General features: G+C 40.1%; 1 protein-coding gene across 1 annotated transcript; it reads left to right on the top strand.

Annotated features, from left to right (window-relative positions):
• The first annotated feature begins 638 nt into the window (after positions 1-638).
• Positions 639-3,021, top strand: OR2T1 (olfactory receptor family 2 subfamily T member 1). The gene has a single exon (XM_002760774.5). The coding sequence runs from the start codon at positions 702-704 to the stop codon at positions 1,746-1,748; it is 1,047 nt and encodes a 348-aa protein (XP_002760820.4). The 5' UTR covers positions 639-701; the 3' UTR covers positions 1,749-3,021.
• Positions 3,022-15,503: the final 12,482 nt, after the last annotated feature.

Genomic DNA, 15,503 nt, shown 5'->3' with positions numbered 1-15,503 from the left:
TTGCTCTTTTTATTTCATCCCTTATAATTTGTCTAGAACATGAATAAATGGACACCAAGTGAACTCTCATAATGTAGACAGTGACTTTTGATCCAAACGGTAGATAACCCACACTTGTGGCTAAATAGAAGACATGAGCTACTCACAGCCAGCGCCAAAGACCTTTTGAAGGTGGTGGTGAGATGCTGACCATTCAAAGATGCCTTACATAATAATACAAATGGAAAAGCATCTAAGGTAGTACAGACACACACACACACACACACACACACAGACACACACACACACACACACACACACACACCCCAGACCGTGGTAAGTTTAACTGCTGTGTGGCATCCTAGGCACACTACATAGGCATTGTTACATATATCACTGTAATACGCTATCATCTGTTTTTTTTGTTGCATTTCAGGTTTTGGGGTACATGTGAAGAACGTGCAAGATTGTTGCATAGGTACATACATGGCAGAGTGATTTGCTGCCTTCTTCCCCTTCACCTATATCTGGCGTTTCTCCCCAGGCTATCTCTCCCCAACTCCTTGATATCATCTTCTCCACTGTATTTAAACAATTATTGATGAATAATTTTATTTAAAAACCTTCTGGGATAGATCGAATGCTAGATGTCAGTTCCAATATGCCAAGACTGCTACTTTTTAAATGTTTTCTTCCCACTTTTAAAAGTTTGCTGCCTAACAATGAATTACTATGTTGTTATTTTAATGCCCTGGGAATGCTGTCATCTCATTTGGAAGACGCTGCCTTCTATGAGCACCATTGCAGGATCAATGGAAGGGTATAACACATCCTCTACAGACTTCACTTTCATGGGGCTGTTCAACAGAAAGGAAACCTCAGGTCTTCTTTTCGCCGTCATCTCCATCATCTTCTTCACTGCACTGACGGCCAATGGGGTTATGATCTTCCTGATCCAAACAGACTTGCGCCTTCACACGCCCATGTACTTCCTCCTCAGCCACCTCTCCTTGATTGACATGATGTACATTTCCACCATTGTGCCTAAGATGCTGGTGGATTATCTGCTGGATCAAAAGACCATTTCCTTTGTTGGGTGCACGGCTCAACACTTCCTCTACCTTACCCTCGTGGGAGCTGAATTCTTCCTTCTGGGCCTCATGGCCTATGACCGCTATGTGGCCATCTGCAACCCTCTGCGATACCCTGTCCTCATGAACCGCCGGGTCTGTTGGATGATTATAGCAGGTTCTTGGTTTGGGGGCTCTTTGGATGGCTTTCTCCTAACCCCCATCACCATGAGCTTTCCCTTCTGCAGTTCCCGGGAGATTAACCATTTCTTCTGTGAGGCACCGGCAGTCCTGAAGCTGGCATGTGCAGACATAGCCCTCTACGAGACGGTGATGTATGTGTGCTGTGTTTTGATGCTGCTGATTCCTTTCTCTGTAGTCCTCGCTTCCTATGCCCGAATCCTGACCACAGTTCACCGCATGAGCTCAGTGGAGGGCAGGAAGAAGGCATTCACCACTTGTTCCTCCCACGTGACTGTGGTGTCTTTGTTCTACGGGGCTGCCATGTACACCTACATGCTGCCACACTCTTACCACACACCAGCCCAGGACAAAGTGCTCTCTGTGTTTTACACCATTCTCACGCCCATGCTGAACCCCCTTATCTACAGCCTTAGAAACAAGGACGTGACTGGAGCTCTGAAGAGAGCACTGGGGAGGTTCAAGGGTCCTCAAAGGGTGTCAGAAAGCGTCTTTTGACAGTCAACTCCTTCCCATGAGTGTGGCAAATGGGAGGTTCTGTGGCGACTGTGACTATGCTTTCACTGAAAGATGAAGTGAAAAGGGAGGAGTGACATTATGACAATGTCGGTTTTTGGTCCAGGGTTTCTGGTTCATGATTCCATAGTCATGTTACAATGTTGTGGTGCTTTAGGCTTCAGAATCAGTTCTCAAAAAACTGACTCTCTCTCTGTGACCTTCTCCTTCCTTCTTTTCACCTGCTTCTTTTTCTCCCCAAAGCAAGCCTTAGAAACTAAAAACATAATCCAATCTTTCCCCACTTTTGGCGATAAAGAAACTATCTGACTACCTTGTCTGACGGTAGGTCATAAGACCTCTGTTTCAAGAGGTCCTCTTCTCATGCCCTGGAGGAGGGAACGCTGTACAGAGAGGCCAAGAAGAATCTGATCAGACCGGGCTTCATGGCTGTCCCCACTCTGTCTATCAACATTAGGTCGTACTCTTTTTGTTCAATCATATTTCTATACCATTGTCCATGTTTCAATCATGACTATTCAATAAAGTCTTCATAAACGGAGAAGCTATGGAAAACTTCTGCACAGCTAAACTCATGAACCCACCCACGTGCCTGGAGGGTGGCCTGCCACAACTCTACAGAGACAGACGCTCTTGTGTCTTCCAGACCTCACCTGTGTGTCTTTTCATCTGGCTGTTTATATGTATCCTTCATGATTTCATTTATAATAAATGGTAAACATAAGTAAGTGTTTCCTTGAGTTCTGTGAGCCTCCATAGCTGATTAACTGAACCCAAGGAAGGGCTGTGGGATCCCCAATTTATAATCAGTCGGTCAAAAGCACAGGACAATTTGGGGCTTGTGATTGGCAATGGAAATGGAAGGCAGTATTATGGGATTGAGCCGTCACTCTGTGGGATCTGACACTGTTTCCACACAGAATGTGGCAGATGGGCATGGGAGTACAGCTTGGGGTAGAGCATTTGACTGTAGATAGTGCAGAATGCAGTTGATTTGGAGGACATCCAATTGGTGTCCCCGGAAGAAATGATTGTTTGCTTTGTGTGTATCCAAATTCCCCACTCATTTGGTCTCAGACATCTTCTGTGTTGATTGTTGTGTGTTATGGAGGCAGAGGAATGACAGTGTCAGTGTGCTTTCTTCCTCAAAGAGCGTTCACTTGGCAGAAACAAATTAATTAATGTAAAAAACATATCCTTTTGATCTCTTTTCTTTCTCTTCTCTTTTTTTCTTATATGTTCTCTTTCTCCTGCCGTGTTCACATGTATTCTAAATAAATGCAAGAGGGTTCCATAAGCACTAAAATGTGTTTCCATTTGCAAGCTGGTAGAAAGAGTCACTGAACATAGTCTTCCTAAGCAGGTAGTAATGTATTCACTACACTTGGGTGCTTATTACTTTCAGTAAAAGTATAGTATTATCTTTTGTTTGTTTACAACACATTAGTGAAAACTATTCATCAGATACTTAAAATCAATGGATGGAAGCAAAGGACATTGCCCAGAAAAGACACCATGAGAACACTGTACGTCTCAGGGGAAGGGGGTTCTAAAACACTGCAGAAACACACAGGAGGAAGATGGGTTAGGAAGGCAGTAAAAGACTTTTCAAATATCTCATGAGATCATCGAGGTTAAGTAATAGCATTAGGGCATAGTTAATATTCATGTTCCATGTTGATCCAGGAACTGAGGTCAGAAAGCATGTGTCAATCCATGGTTAGTGTCCAGTTATACAGAGTTCGCTCATCATCAAAAGGGTGACTTGATCAACATTACAATTCACCATGTGGGATTATCACCATAGAAACATTATCATAGTCATAATCAGAATCACATTCAACAATCTCCATCTAAAACTTAAAAATTTATGTGCCTTGCTGGGTTCATCAACCTTTAACAATTTCATAACACAAGAAGTAGAACTTGTTATGAGCTGCAGTTTACATGTAAGAACAGTGAGTTTCAGGGAAGTAGGAAAATTCTGTAGGATAACAGTTTTAATTAGTGGACTAGATGGCAGGATTTCAAGAAATGTAATTGATAGAACACTGTATTCTTCAGACACAGCTTCCTCATTCACTCATTCATGCTTTGACCAAGACAAACAAAGCACTTGCACTCAAGAAATTTACATTCCAGTGGGGAAAGACCATGAACCAAAATAAAACAGGCAAGTGAGCAACAAAACACATCTATCCACCATGCTGTGTGCAGCTGCTGTGACTGAAGCTAAGCATACCCATATCGTGCACCCTGCAGGTCCATTTTCGACTGAATTCTTAATAGCTGTATTATAGTTTGAATGTGGTTTGTTTGTCCCCACCAAAACTTATGTTGAAATTTGATCCCCAACATGGTGTTATTGGGAGGTCAGGCCTAGTCGGAGATGTTTGATTCGTGGAGGCAGATCCTTCTCGAATGGCCTGGTGCTATCCTTGTGTTAGGGAGTGAGTCCTCACTCTAGCAAGACTGAACTACCTCTTGGAGGAATTACTTCATTTATGGAGAGTGGGTTGTTATAAAGCCAGTATATCCTTTGGGTTTTGCTCCCCCTTTGACCTTCTCCACCGTGTTTTGAACTAGCATTTGCTCTGCATCAGGATTCAAACGGATGCTGGCAGCACGTTTCTCATACTTCTCAGCCTTCAGAACCACAGTCAAAATAAGCCTCTTGGTGGGGTGTTGTGATAAAGATACCTGAAAATATGGAAGTGACTTGGAACTGGGTACTGGGCTGAATTTGGAAGAGTTTGGAGGAAGGGCTAGGAAAAACTGTACTAGCCTGAAGGGTGCATTAAGGATAATTATTGTGAAGCTAAGGAGAAAATAAAAAGACAAGAGAAAGTTTGCAGCTTTTTAGAGATTAAGTGGTTCTGGCCAAAATGCTGTTAGAAATATAGACAAGTAGAGGCCATTCTGATGCGTTCTCAGAAGGAAATGAGGAAACTGGAGCGAAGCTCAACCCGGTTACACAGTTGCCAAGATCTTGGGCCCATGATGTCCGTGGCCTAGGGCTTTGTGGGAGACTGAATGGAAGAGAAATGGACTACTTTATCTGGTGGAAGAAATTTCTAAGCGTCAAAGGTCTTGTGCTGCTGTGTAGCCACCTCTAATGCATAAGGTTAACTTATGCAACAGAGGAGAAACAGAGTGTAAATTTTTCGAAAATTTGTGGCCCTATGTGGTAAAGAATTAGTGGTTTCGGCCGAGCGTGGTGGCTCAAGCCTGTAATCCCAGCACTTTGGGAGGCCGAGGCGGGTGGATCACGAGGCTGAGAGATCGCGACCATCCTGGTCAACATGGTGAAACACCGTCTCTACTAAAAATACAAAAAATTAGCTGGGCATGGTGGCGCGTGCCTATAATCCCAGCTACTCAGGAGGCTGAGGCAGGAGAATTGCCTGAACCCAGGAGGCAGAAGTTGCGGTGAGCCGAGATTGCGCCATTGCACTCCAGCCTGGGTAACAAGAGCCAAATTCTGTCTCAAAAAAAAAAGTTAGTGTTTTCAGGAGAGGAAACCAGAGGTACAGCCAAGATACCCTTTGCTAGAGATTAGCTTGGATAAAAAGGAGCCAGGTGCTAATAGTTAAAACAAAGGGAAGAGAGTCTCAACGGCATTTCAGCGCTCTTCCATGCCATCCTTCCCTTTGTAGTCCCAAGGCCTGAGAAAGCAAAATTATTTTGGAAGACTAGCCTGAGCCTGGTGCCGTGTGTTGCCTCAGAAGCCTGCTTCATACATCTAGCAGTGGCTCCAAAAGCCCCATATATGTCTCTGGCTACTCCAGAGAGCCCACATGGTAAGCCATGGCTTCCACATGTCTGCAGGTGCCCAAAATAAAAGAGCCATGGAGATATTACATGTGCTACCTGTATTTCACAGGACAGTTGGGAAATCCTGAAAGTCCAGTCAGAAACATGCCACAGGGGTGGAGCCAGTGGCAAGAGCCTCTACTAAATAAGGCAATGCCTACTGGAAATGTGAGCCCAGAGCTGCCACAGTGAGTCTCTGCTGGGGCAATGATTGATGGAACCATGGGGGCAGGATGGGAGAGGAACCCCGGAATGTTACTGCCACCAGCAGCATGCAACCTCAGCCTGGAGAAGAGGCAGGCATAGAACTTCAATTCCTGAGAGCAGGCATGTGCCTATGCCCAGCAGTTCCACAGGGACAGAACTGCCTGAGGCCTTGGGAGCAACTCCTTGCACAGTGTGCCCTGGTTCATAGAGTCAAATAAGATTTTTCTGGAACTTCAGGATTTAATGTGGGCCCTGCTGGGTTTCAGACTTGCATGGGGTCTGTCATTTATTTCTTTAGTCAAATTGTCCTTTTTGGAATGGAAACTTTTACCAAATGTCTGTCCCACCGTTGTTATTTGGAGGTAAATGACTTGTTTTGGTTTCAGAGGCTCATAGTTAGAAGGAGCTTCCCTGAGTCTCAGATGAGACTTTGTCCTTTAAATTTTTGAGTTGGTGCTAGAATCAGTCAAGACTCTGGGGACTACAGGGATGGAATGATTGTATTTTTGTGTGTCAGAAAGCCATTCGTTTTTGGAGTAAGGGACACAACGCTATAGTTTGGATATGATTTATCTCTACCAAAATACATGTTGAAATTTGATTCCCAATGTGGTGGGTTGAGGGTGCTGTTGGAAGATATTTGGGTCATGGGGTCAGATCCCTCATGGATACCTCTGCGCCATTCTTGTGGTAGTGAGTGGGTTCTCACTCTGGCAAGACTGGTTTAGTTCCTGCAAAAATAGATGAGTTCCTGGGAGAGTGGGTGGTTATGAAGCCAGATGTCCGTTTGGTTTTTGCTTCACTCTTCACACATATCTGCTTTACCCTGTGACCTCTACCATGTTTTGACCCAGCACATGGCCCTGACCAGAAACTGAGCAGATACTGGCACCATTTTTATTGTATATCCTGCAGAAACATGAGTTAAATAAATCTCTTTTTATTTAAATTACTCAGCGTCAGATATGCTGTTACAATAACACAAAATGGATAACATGTATGCATAATGTTAACAAAAGACATATGGTAACAAAAAATATGACAGCAATCAAAAGCCCGCTGATGGTGAAATGGATGAATTGTGACATATTCATAAAATAATAATACATGTTCTAATACTACTTGCAAGCATAATGTTAAACCAATGAAGCAAGCCACAGAAGAGTACCTTCATGTAAAGCACAGATCCAGCAAAGCTATCCTATACTGTTGGAGGGTTGGTGGCTGGAAGGATGCATGGGCATGTTCTTGGAGGTGCTAATTAATTTCTGTTTATTGATGTCAATAAATAAAGCATATGTATGCTATTTTGTCAACAGCATATATAAAGCATATATATATATGCTATTTTGTCAACAGCATATATATTTTTTCTTAAATAAATAAATATATATGCTGTTGACAAAAAAGAAAAGTCTAGCGTTCTAAAATATTTAAAGAGGTGTTTTCTGAGCCAGATATGAGTAATCACAGCCTGTACACAGCCTCAAGGAGTTCCCAGAACAATCATTCCCAAAGTGGTCAGGTTATAGCTTCGCTTTATACACTTTTAAGGAGGCAGAAATTACAGTCCATGACATAAATCAATACATGGAAGATGTATATTGGTTTGGCCCAGAAAGGTGGGACTTCCTGTAGTGATGACTTATAGGTCATAGGTGGATTCAAAGATTTTATGATTCGCAGTTGATTGAAAGAGTTAAGCCTTGTCGAAAGACTTAAGAAATCAGTAGAAAGAAATGCGTCAGTTGTGGTAAGATGGTTTTCAAACCCAGAATTCTTGTTATATAGACAAAGCCTCTAAGTAGCAGGCTGCAGAGAGAATAGATTGTAAAATGTGTAAGAGTCTTACTTAAATATCTTCTGGATCCTTAAAAGACCTAGTAAGGGAAGCAGATTCTCTACCAAATGCAAATTTCACCCCACAAGAAATGGCGTTGCAGGATCATTCCAGAATGTGTCAAAGAAATACATTTTGGGGTAAAATATCTTAATTCCCTTCTGGAGTTGCTATCTGTCGTACGATACTATACCAGAGTCAGTTTAGAATTTGGGGTCTTGTTGCTGCAAAGAGTCTGTTTTTTCAGTCTCATGACCTCTATTTTAATGTTACCGTTGGTCAGTTATGCCTAAATTCCAAAGAAAGGGGGTTGAAGAGTCGTGTCTAAACTGTCTTCTAGTTGTTAGGTTTCTTTGTGATCTCTTTAGCCAGGAGACTGGCAGTTGGGATGGGAACTTAGAATTTTATTTCTGGTTTACGTTATTCCCCCTCAGGCCAAGATTTTCCAGAGGCAACATTGATAGCCAAAGTTTGATTTTGTCCTAAATTGTTGCCAGAGTGTGCGGCTATGCCTAGCTGCCCCAGGTGCATCATGCTCTTTGGTGGGATTCGAATGGCAAGGGGCTTAGAGCCAAAAGACTTACAGCCAATTTAAATATTGTAGGGCCAGATGAGAATGGAGGTGGGCAGACATTTATCAGCCCTTAAATTCTTAAGCGATTTAAGAGCCCAAACCAAAAGTCAAAGGTTACAAAATTGATGCTGCCCTGGAGCCAGGACCAAGTTTGTTCCTACCAGCACCCAAAAGTGCTCACCTCAGCTCCTGCACCTGTTCACCTGTGTGCTCCCACTCGCAAGGGGTTGATCACAGCAGGTCTGAGTGAGTGGAGTTTGCCCCTGCTGGCACCACACACTCCAGTTAATTTCTTTCTCCCATATCAGCATTGCCATTTAAGATTCGGTAGGACTCAGTGCTCTTTTTTAGATGAGATATGTGTACCCAGAAGTCAGAACCCGCGTCTTAACAACACAAGAGTTCGTTAACAATATTCGATAAAGACACTTTTCAATGCGACTGCAGGGAGTTTCTTTTTTTTTTTTGAGATGGAGTTTCACCCTTGTTACCCAGGCTGGAGTGCAATGGCGCCATCTCGGCTCACCGCAACCTCCGCCTCCTGGGTTCAGGCAATTCTCCTGCCTCAGCCTCCTGAGTAGCTGGGATTACAGGCACGTGCCACCGTGCCCAGCTAATTTTTTGTATTTTTAGTAGAGACGGGATTTCACCATGTTGACCAGGATGGTCTCGATCTCTTGACCTCGTGATCCACCTGCCTCGGCCTCCCAAAGTGCTGGGATTACAGGCTTGAGCCACCGCGCCCGGCCGAGACTGCAGGGAGTTTCTTAAGTGGCATCTAATCATCAGGCTGGAGAGGTGACAGTGGAGTTTATAACTTAATTGAAAACTGTAAAAAGATAGTATAGCCTTGACAAAATTAATTTTTAGTTTTGATGAGCCTCCAGCAATAAATTTAATCAGAGACTTAAGTTCTAAAGCTGACATAAGCTATTGGTCAACTATACATTGTGATTTGTATCACAGATTCTAGGAACATGCAGATAATAGGTGAAGGTCATATTGCACAACTTGCGGTAACATTTTAGGTGATTTACAAGCTAGTCTGGATACTATCGGAGGAAAAAGTAATAAAGTACCTTTAAACAATCCCAGGCATGTGTGTGTTTGAGCAGGGCTGGGTAGGGAAGTTAATGCATTCTCATCCTCATGTCTTTCCAAGCCTAAAAAATTTTGGAAAGCTCACATTCTTCAGACGGCTCTGAATCATTTTTCTTTCTCAGTTTCATATATTTTCTAAGGTCAACTTTTTGGGAAGCTCAGGCTAAGGTAGTTCATGTATGAAGGAAATTTAACAGTGGTTTTCTCAGATTGGACCTCAACCCTAAACAAAGAGGAAGACACAGAAAGAACATTTTCTAAAGTACCAAAAATTTTAAAAATAAAAAATTTCAACCAACCATACTACAAAGATTGAATCATCTCTTTCTTCTTGCTGTAGAAAACGATATTACCTTATAGCGAACAAACACAGAGCACATAGCCAGTTGTTGAAAAAAAATGGCAAAAGTGCTACACCAAGGACTTAAATGACAACAATATTTAAGTTAGTGTTTTAATGTATTTTTGTGGTATTTGTCAGCTTTTTAAGTGTGTAATTTGTTGGAATTTATTTTCTTATCTAAGAGAATATTTATTGTTTTACCTGTGTAATCATGATTTGTAGTCTTTTTCTTAAGGAAGACTCCCCAAATTGCATAAGCTCCAGTCTTAGAAAACCTGAGTTCCAGCTCCTACTAATTTAAACACCATTCAGTAAAATATGAGTTACGTGATAAAGAGCCAAGATAGTGCAGGGGTAGATGGCAGCACAGCAAGACCACAGGGTCTAAGCCTTTTTTCCCAGGAATAGTGTGGGCCCTTGTGAGAATATTGGAAGTAAGAAAAGTAGGTCTTACTATTTTTGAAGTAGCACAAAGATCTGCTTCTCTTATTCCTTTTACTAATTTCAGTATATATTTTAAATTCTTTGCAATGCTGAAAGTGTTCCTTTTCTTTACTATTTGAAGAGAGAAGTGCCTAAAAATTGGAAATGTAAAAAAGGAGATAAATTTTAAAACAATGTCATGAATGAAGTAAAAGAGAAAAAGCAATTAATTTAATTTCAGTTGCAGCTGCCCAAAACCAGATTTATCTGGGTGTTTAATTATTTTAATTCTTGCAAATTGAGAGGTTACATTTTTCTTAATTAAGAAAAAAGCAGAGTGAAGGAGCTTTTATTTTTTGTATGAACTGTGTAATTGCATGCCAGGGACAAAGGCCCCAGAGACATATTCTGATGTCAGTCTGTCTTCTGAATGGGAGTACTAGCCATCACCACGATACTAGCTATCCTATTTAAGTCACTTGATCTCTATCTTTTTAGCAGCCTGCACCATGTAGCTGCTGTCAACTTGCACTAGCATTATTAGGCATTTACAGATTCAGACTGATCTATTTCCAGATCTCCAAACTACTCACCTATCATTGTCTATTTTTAAAAGTCTAATATTAGTTAGGGACTGACCCTTATCCTTATGCCAACAAGATGTAATTCCATGCCTGATCCACTGTACCTTCTTATTCTTTAAATCCATAACCACTCCCTGCCTGCAGTCTCTTCTCTCATCTGTTTGCTTCAGTTCGGAAAAAATAAGTTTATGTAGAATATAGAATACCTTCAGTTTAGAAGGTCTGATTTGTGCCTCTTAGTTTCCCACACTTAATAGATAAAAAGAAATGTGGAACAATTGCATTTACTACTTTAGTTCTGTAAGATTTTTCTCTAAATATTCAGATAATCATGTTTGGGGAAGATATTGTGTAAGTTAAGTAACTTTGCAGTCTTTACGCTGATCAATCACAGGATGCTTTAAATAGATTCCGGATTTACTGGAAAGTTGGTTCAAGCCAGAGAAATATTAGAGAATGTTGAAGTTGATATTCCTCAGTGTTTAAACTATACATGTTTGTGGATAGTGCTACTCATGTAAATTTTATATCTTTTGATCCCATTTCTTCTCTCAGTTGTTATGAAGAACTCAGTCATCTTTTGTGTACATCAGAATGTAGCAGATTACTCAGGAAAATTCTATACAGATTTGTGTCTGTGTAATGATTCCTACAAAGTTTTTTTATTATTGCAACAGTATATTCACTTATACAATTTTAAAATATTTATAAAGAGAAGAGTTTATCTAATTTTTTGTAGTATTCCACCTTCTTAGATACTTCATACGTATCTCTAAAGATGGTTTAGTGAGGAAAATTCTCCATATTCTGCTCCAAGAAAGCATTTCACCATACTTTCTTATTTAATACTTAGAAATTTCCAGAGGCTGACAGAATGGAATATGTGGTGACTTGCCAGACATCTAGAAGCTTATCATTGATGAAGACAGAATATAAAACCAGCTTTTTTATTAAAAACCTTGTTTAATGTTTACAATACTACACAACAAATGCCAAAAATAAGGAATTTTCAAGGATAGGAATAGACAGGGGAAGAACTCAGATCAATTTCTCCTGAGACTGAGAAGGTGATTATTGATTATGTCCTTGGTCTGCTTCAAGACAATCCCTTTGCTTTAATCAAAGCTTCTCTACCATTCTAAAGACTCCTCAAGTGATTTTACTTTAGAAAGTGTCTTTTCTTCCACAATTAGAAGTGAGAATTCATGTGAAAATACTGCTGGGGAAGAAACATGATGAATTTGATTATACAGAGATTTAAATGCCGGATACCCAGGGTCACCGTTTAGCGCTGTTTTCTCAAGAGATGCCCTTTTTATGCCTGTCATCCTCATCTCCTGTCTAGCTGAGGCTTTAGCACTCTCAAACATTGTCTGAATTAGATGGTCACCAAGAATTGTGCCAAATTTGATGCAGAGCAGAGTCTGACAGAAGAATGACGACATCAAAAACGAAAAAGTAGAAGAAAACTGGCTACCTGCTGTTAGATCTGCTGTTACTGAAGAGAAAAACATGGACAGCCACAGGTGAGATTTCAAAAGCTGATTGTCACTGCTATTACAATTTTACTTAAGGCTAACCTAGCACTCACTTATTTTTTAGTACCCCTTGTATATACCAGAATTTATACATGAAACATGGGTGAAAGCTGATTTTACCCAGGATAAAGGGTGTCCACATCAACGAGGAGAAATGGCGGAACATCAGTGAGGTCACTCTGACTCATCATTTGTACTCAAACTCTTGCTTATTTGAACAACTACAATTAGATAGAACTTACTGTCATGATCTTAAAGCACACACTTATCCTATGCTTGGCCTTATGAAGAAACCAATAGTTGCCTAATTTTCAATGTCTAGACCAAAGATTTTAAATGCATAATAATATTGCACATTTTAAAAAATATAGTAACAATTAAATAAATTGTATATTAATCACATACCTGGATGAAAAATTATTTTTCAAAAATAAACTCAGCATACAGACAGATAAATGAAAACTTTTTGGCCTGAATATCAAATAAAGTTACAATTACAAGGAATTTTTGGGGCAAAATAGCTGCAATAAATAGTACATAAGAATATTATTAAATATTTTTTAAATTAAATTAAAATGTCCTTATTCTATAGAAAGAAGACACTAATTTTGACAAATCCCCTATATAGAAAAGGGCAGAGGTCATGAAAAATCAAAACAAGTAACAGAAAGACAAAATTACACATAATAATATGTTCAATTTTCTTAGCAACCAAAGAAATCCGTATTAATGCAAGTTTAGCTACTAGTGCTGAGCACCGGGGCAAGCATGGTGCTGCCCCACATGTGCTGCATTATTGTTAAGCATCTAATGATTTGGCGATAGGCTTCTAAAGCAGAATAAACCATTTTCCATGGACTATTCCAGAGAATTAACCTCAGAATAGTGTATATTATAAGCAAACTTAGGAACAATGTGAATCTAAACCAGCTAAGTAAAGTGTGTGTCGTATCATTCAGTCATAGCAACATTCTGTATAAAGACCACGTGTGAAACATATTAAATATTATTAAGTATATATAAAATTGGAAGTGGATTAAAGTTTGAAATTATGCATAGACATAAAAATAGTTATTACATGGGGACATGGAGTAATCCTCTTGATTCCTTTCTTTTGCCTTATTTTCCAAGCATTCTTAAATGTTGCTATACTACTATGTAATCTTAAAAATATAGGCAATGAGTCAACACTGAGAGTGAGAGGAAGATGCTCTTTTTTTTTTTTTTTGGAGACGGAGTTTCGCTCCCGTTACCCAGGCTGGAGTGCAACGGCGCGATCTCGGCTCACCGCAACCTCCGCCTCCTGGGTTCAAGCAATTCTCCTGTCTCAGCCTCCCAAGTAGGTGGGATTACAGGCACGCGCCACCATGCCCGGCTAATTTTTTGTATTTTTAGTAGAGACGGGGTTTCACCATGTTGACCAGGATGGATGCTCTTGAAGTCTGAGTTGTTACGGAGCCACTCAGATCTCCCTCTGTGAAGAAAGCTGGGGAGATCTCCAGGTTCTCAGTAGCAAGTTTTAGGGCCAGGAAGTTTCGTGGTCAGATTCCAGGACACAGCTGCCCTGGTAAGGATGTTTTGGACCCACGTTTCCCTCTTGGTCTTTAATGTTCCCAGTAGCAGTCTCTGTGGTTGGCCTCCAGTAGCTATCCGCCATCTCTGAATTTAATGAGCGTAGCCCTCCCAGGATCTTATGCTTATTAAATTATTGACAAGCAGGGCCGGGTGAGCATTTACCTCTCTCCGTCATGTGAATTGCTGCTAAATGTTTGCCTTTAGCTTCCCCAATGGGTTAACACAGTTAGTTTCTTTAAAAACACTAATAGAACAAGGATACATCATAAAACAGCTGGTGGAAAGCTCTGGCATAAAGCTGGTAATATTTCAAGAATGAGAAAACTGCATAAGGATATATTGTAGGTTTCATCAGTAAAAATTTGAGAATTTAATTTTCATAGTTTTCGATCCATCCATTATGGCATGGTTGTAGTGAAATGTACAGAGGGGCCCTGGTATGAACTTCCTATGCACCAGCCACTGGGCTGCAGCTTTCGCCAGGTTTATTGTTCTTTTCTCACATACCGAATAAGGTGAAGTCAACACTGCAGAGGTCTTAAAACCATTGTGAAAGTGCACCTATGGTCATACATACTACACACGTTCTTAATGTGCCTCAATTCTCAGCCCTTAGAGACAGAGTCGATGTCATACACATTCTTTCAGGTCCTTTCAGAACGTCAAACTCTGGCTTACCCAGTGTGCCTCTCAGGAAATGTTTGTGGAATGAATGAATTGATGTCTACTTTATCCTATTGGAAAACAGCATAGAACAATTATAATGCTGTCACTGGTTAAAAAGAACCAGGTTCCTCTGGGGAAGTTTCTTTAAGTCGCATTTTTTTTTCCCTGTAGGATGGATAAAGCAGTGGTCTGGTATTTTACTTGTAAAGTATTTACAAGGCTTTTCAGAAATGTGAATTGTATTTATGAATCGATAAACACTGCCATTAATATGTTCTTACTACTACTTGCAGGTGAATGCATATAAAAGTAAAGCCATTATTGTTTCTAACTGGTATTACACCTAAATCTTTTTGTTCTGTCTTACTTGGGGTATGTTTCATTTTGGAGGACTTGTTTGCAGGAAGATATTTGGAACTGTTATATTCTAGAAAAGAGATAGTTCTAGACCAGTCCTTTCTAATAGAAATCCTAGGGGAGCCACAGAGATAATTTTAAACTTTCTAGTAGCCACATTAAAAATGTAAAAAATAATAGGTGAAACTAATTTTAATCTATATTATCCAAACATATCTGAAATACTATGATTTTATCATATAATAAATATAAAAAGTTTTAAGGAGATGTACTGCATATATTTTTAATTTTTTTGAATTCTCAATGTAATTTATACTGACAGCACATCTTACTCTGGAGCAGTCATGTCATGTTGGGGGATCCACAGCTTCATAAGACTCATGGCTACCATATTGGATAGTGCAAATCTATATGACGCAGAGAGAAACTATCCAAATAACCCACAGGTGTTCCCAAATGTGGCAAAATATTGTTTAACTGACATGGATATAGATGCGTAATGTAACTTCAAGTTTAAGAGAAAAATTCCTTTTTTGGGATACACTATTTCTAATATTATTTAAATTAGTTTCCCCTTTCATTCTTTCTTAAAAAATTATGCTCCCATTTCCCTTGCTAATGAGTTGTATGTTTATAATTTCTGTAGCAATAAGAAAAGCAAACACCACTTGACCCTAAATATTATTTTCTCCCTAGATTTCTTTCTTCCTATGACT

Source organism: Callithrix jacchus, chromosome 19 (assembly GCF_049354715.1).
Source record: "Callithrix jacchus isolate 240 chromosome 19, calJac240_pri, whole genome shotgun sequence".
Lineage (NCBI taxonomy): Eukaryota > Metazoa > Chordata > Mammalia > Primates > Cebidae > Callithrix > Callithrix jacchus.
This window is presented reverse-complemented; position numbering and strand designations above follow the sequence as displayed.

Bases quoted from the DNA above. Each gene is read 5' to 3' on its own strand.
- OR2T1 (XM_002760774.5), top strand. From the start codon at position 702: ATGAATTACTATGTTGTTATTTTAATGCCCTGGGAATGCTGTCATCTC.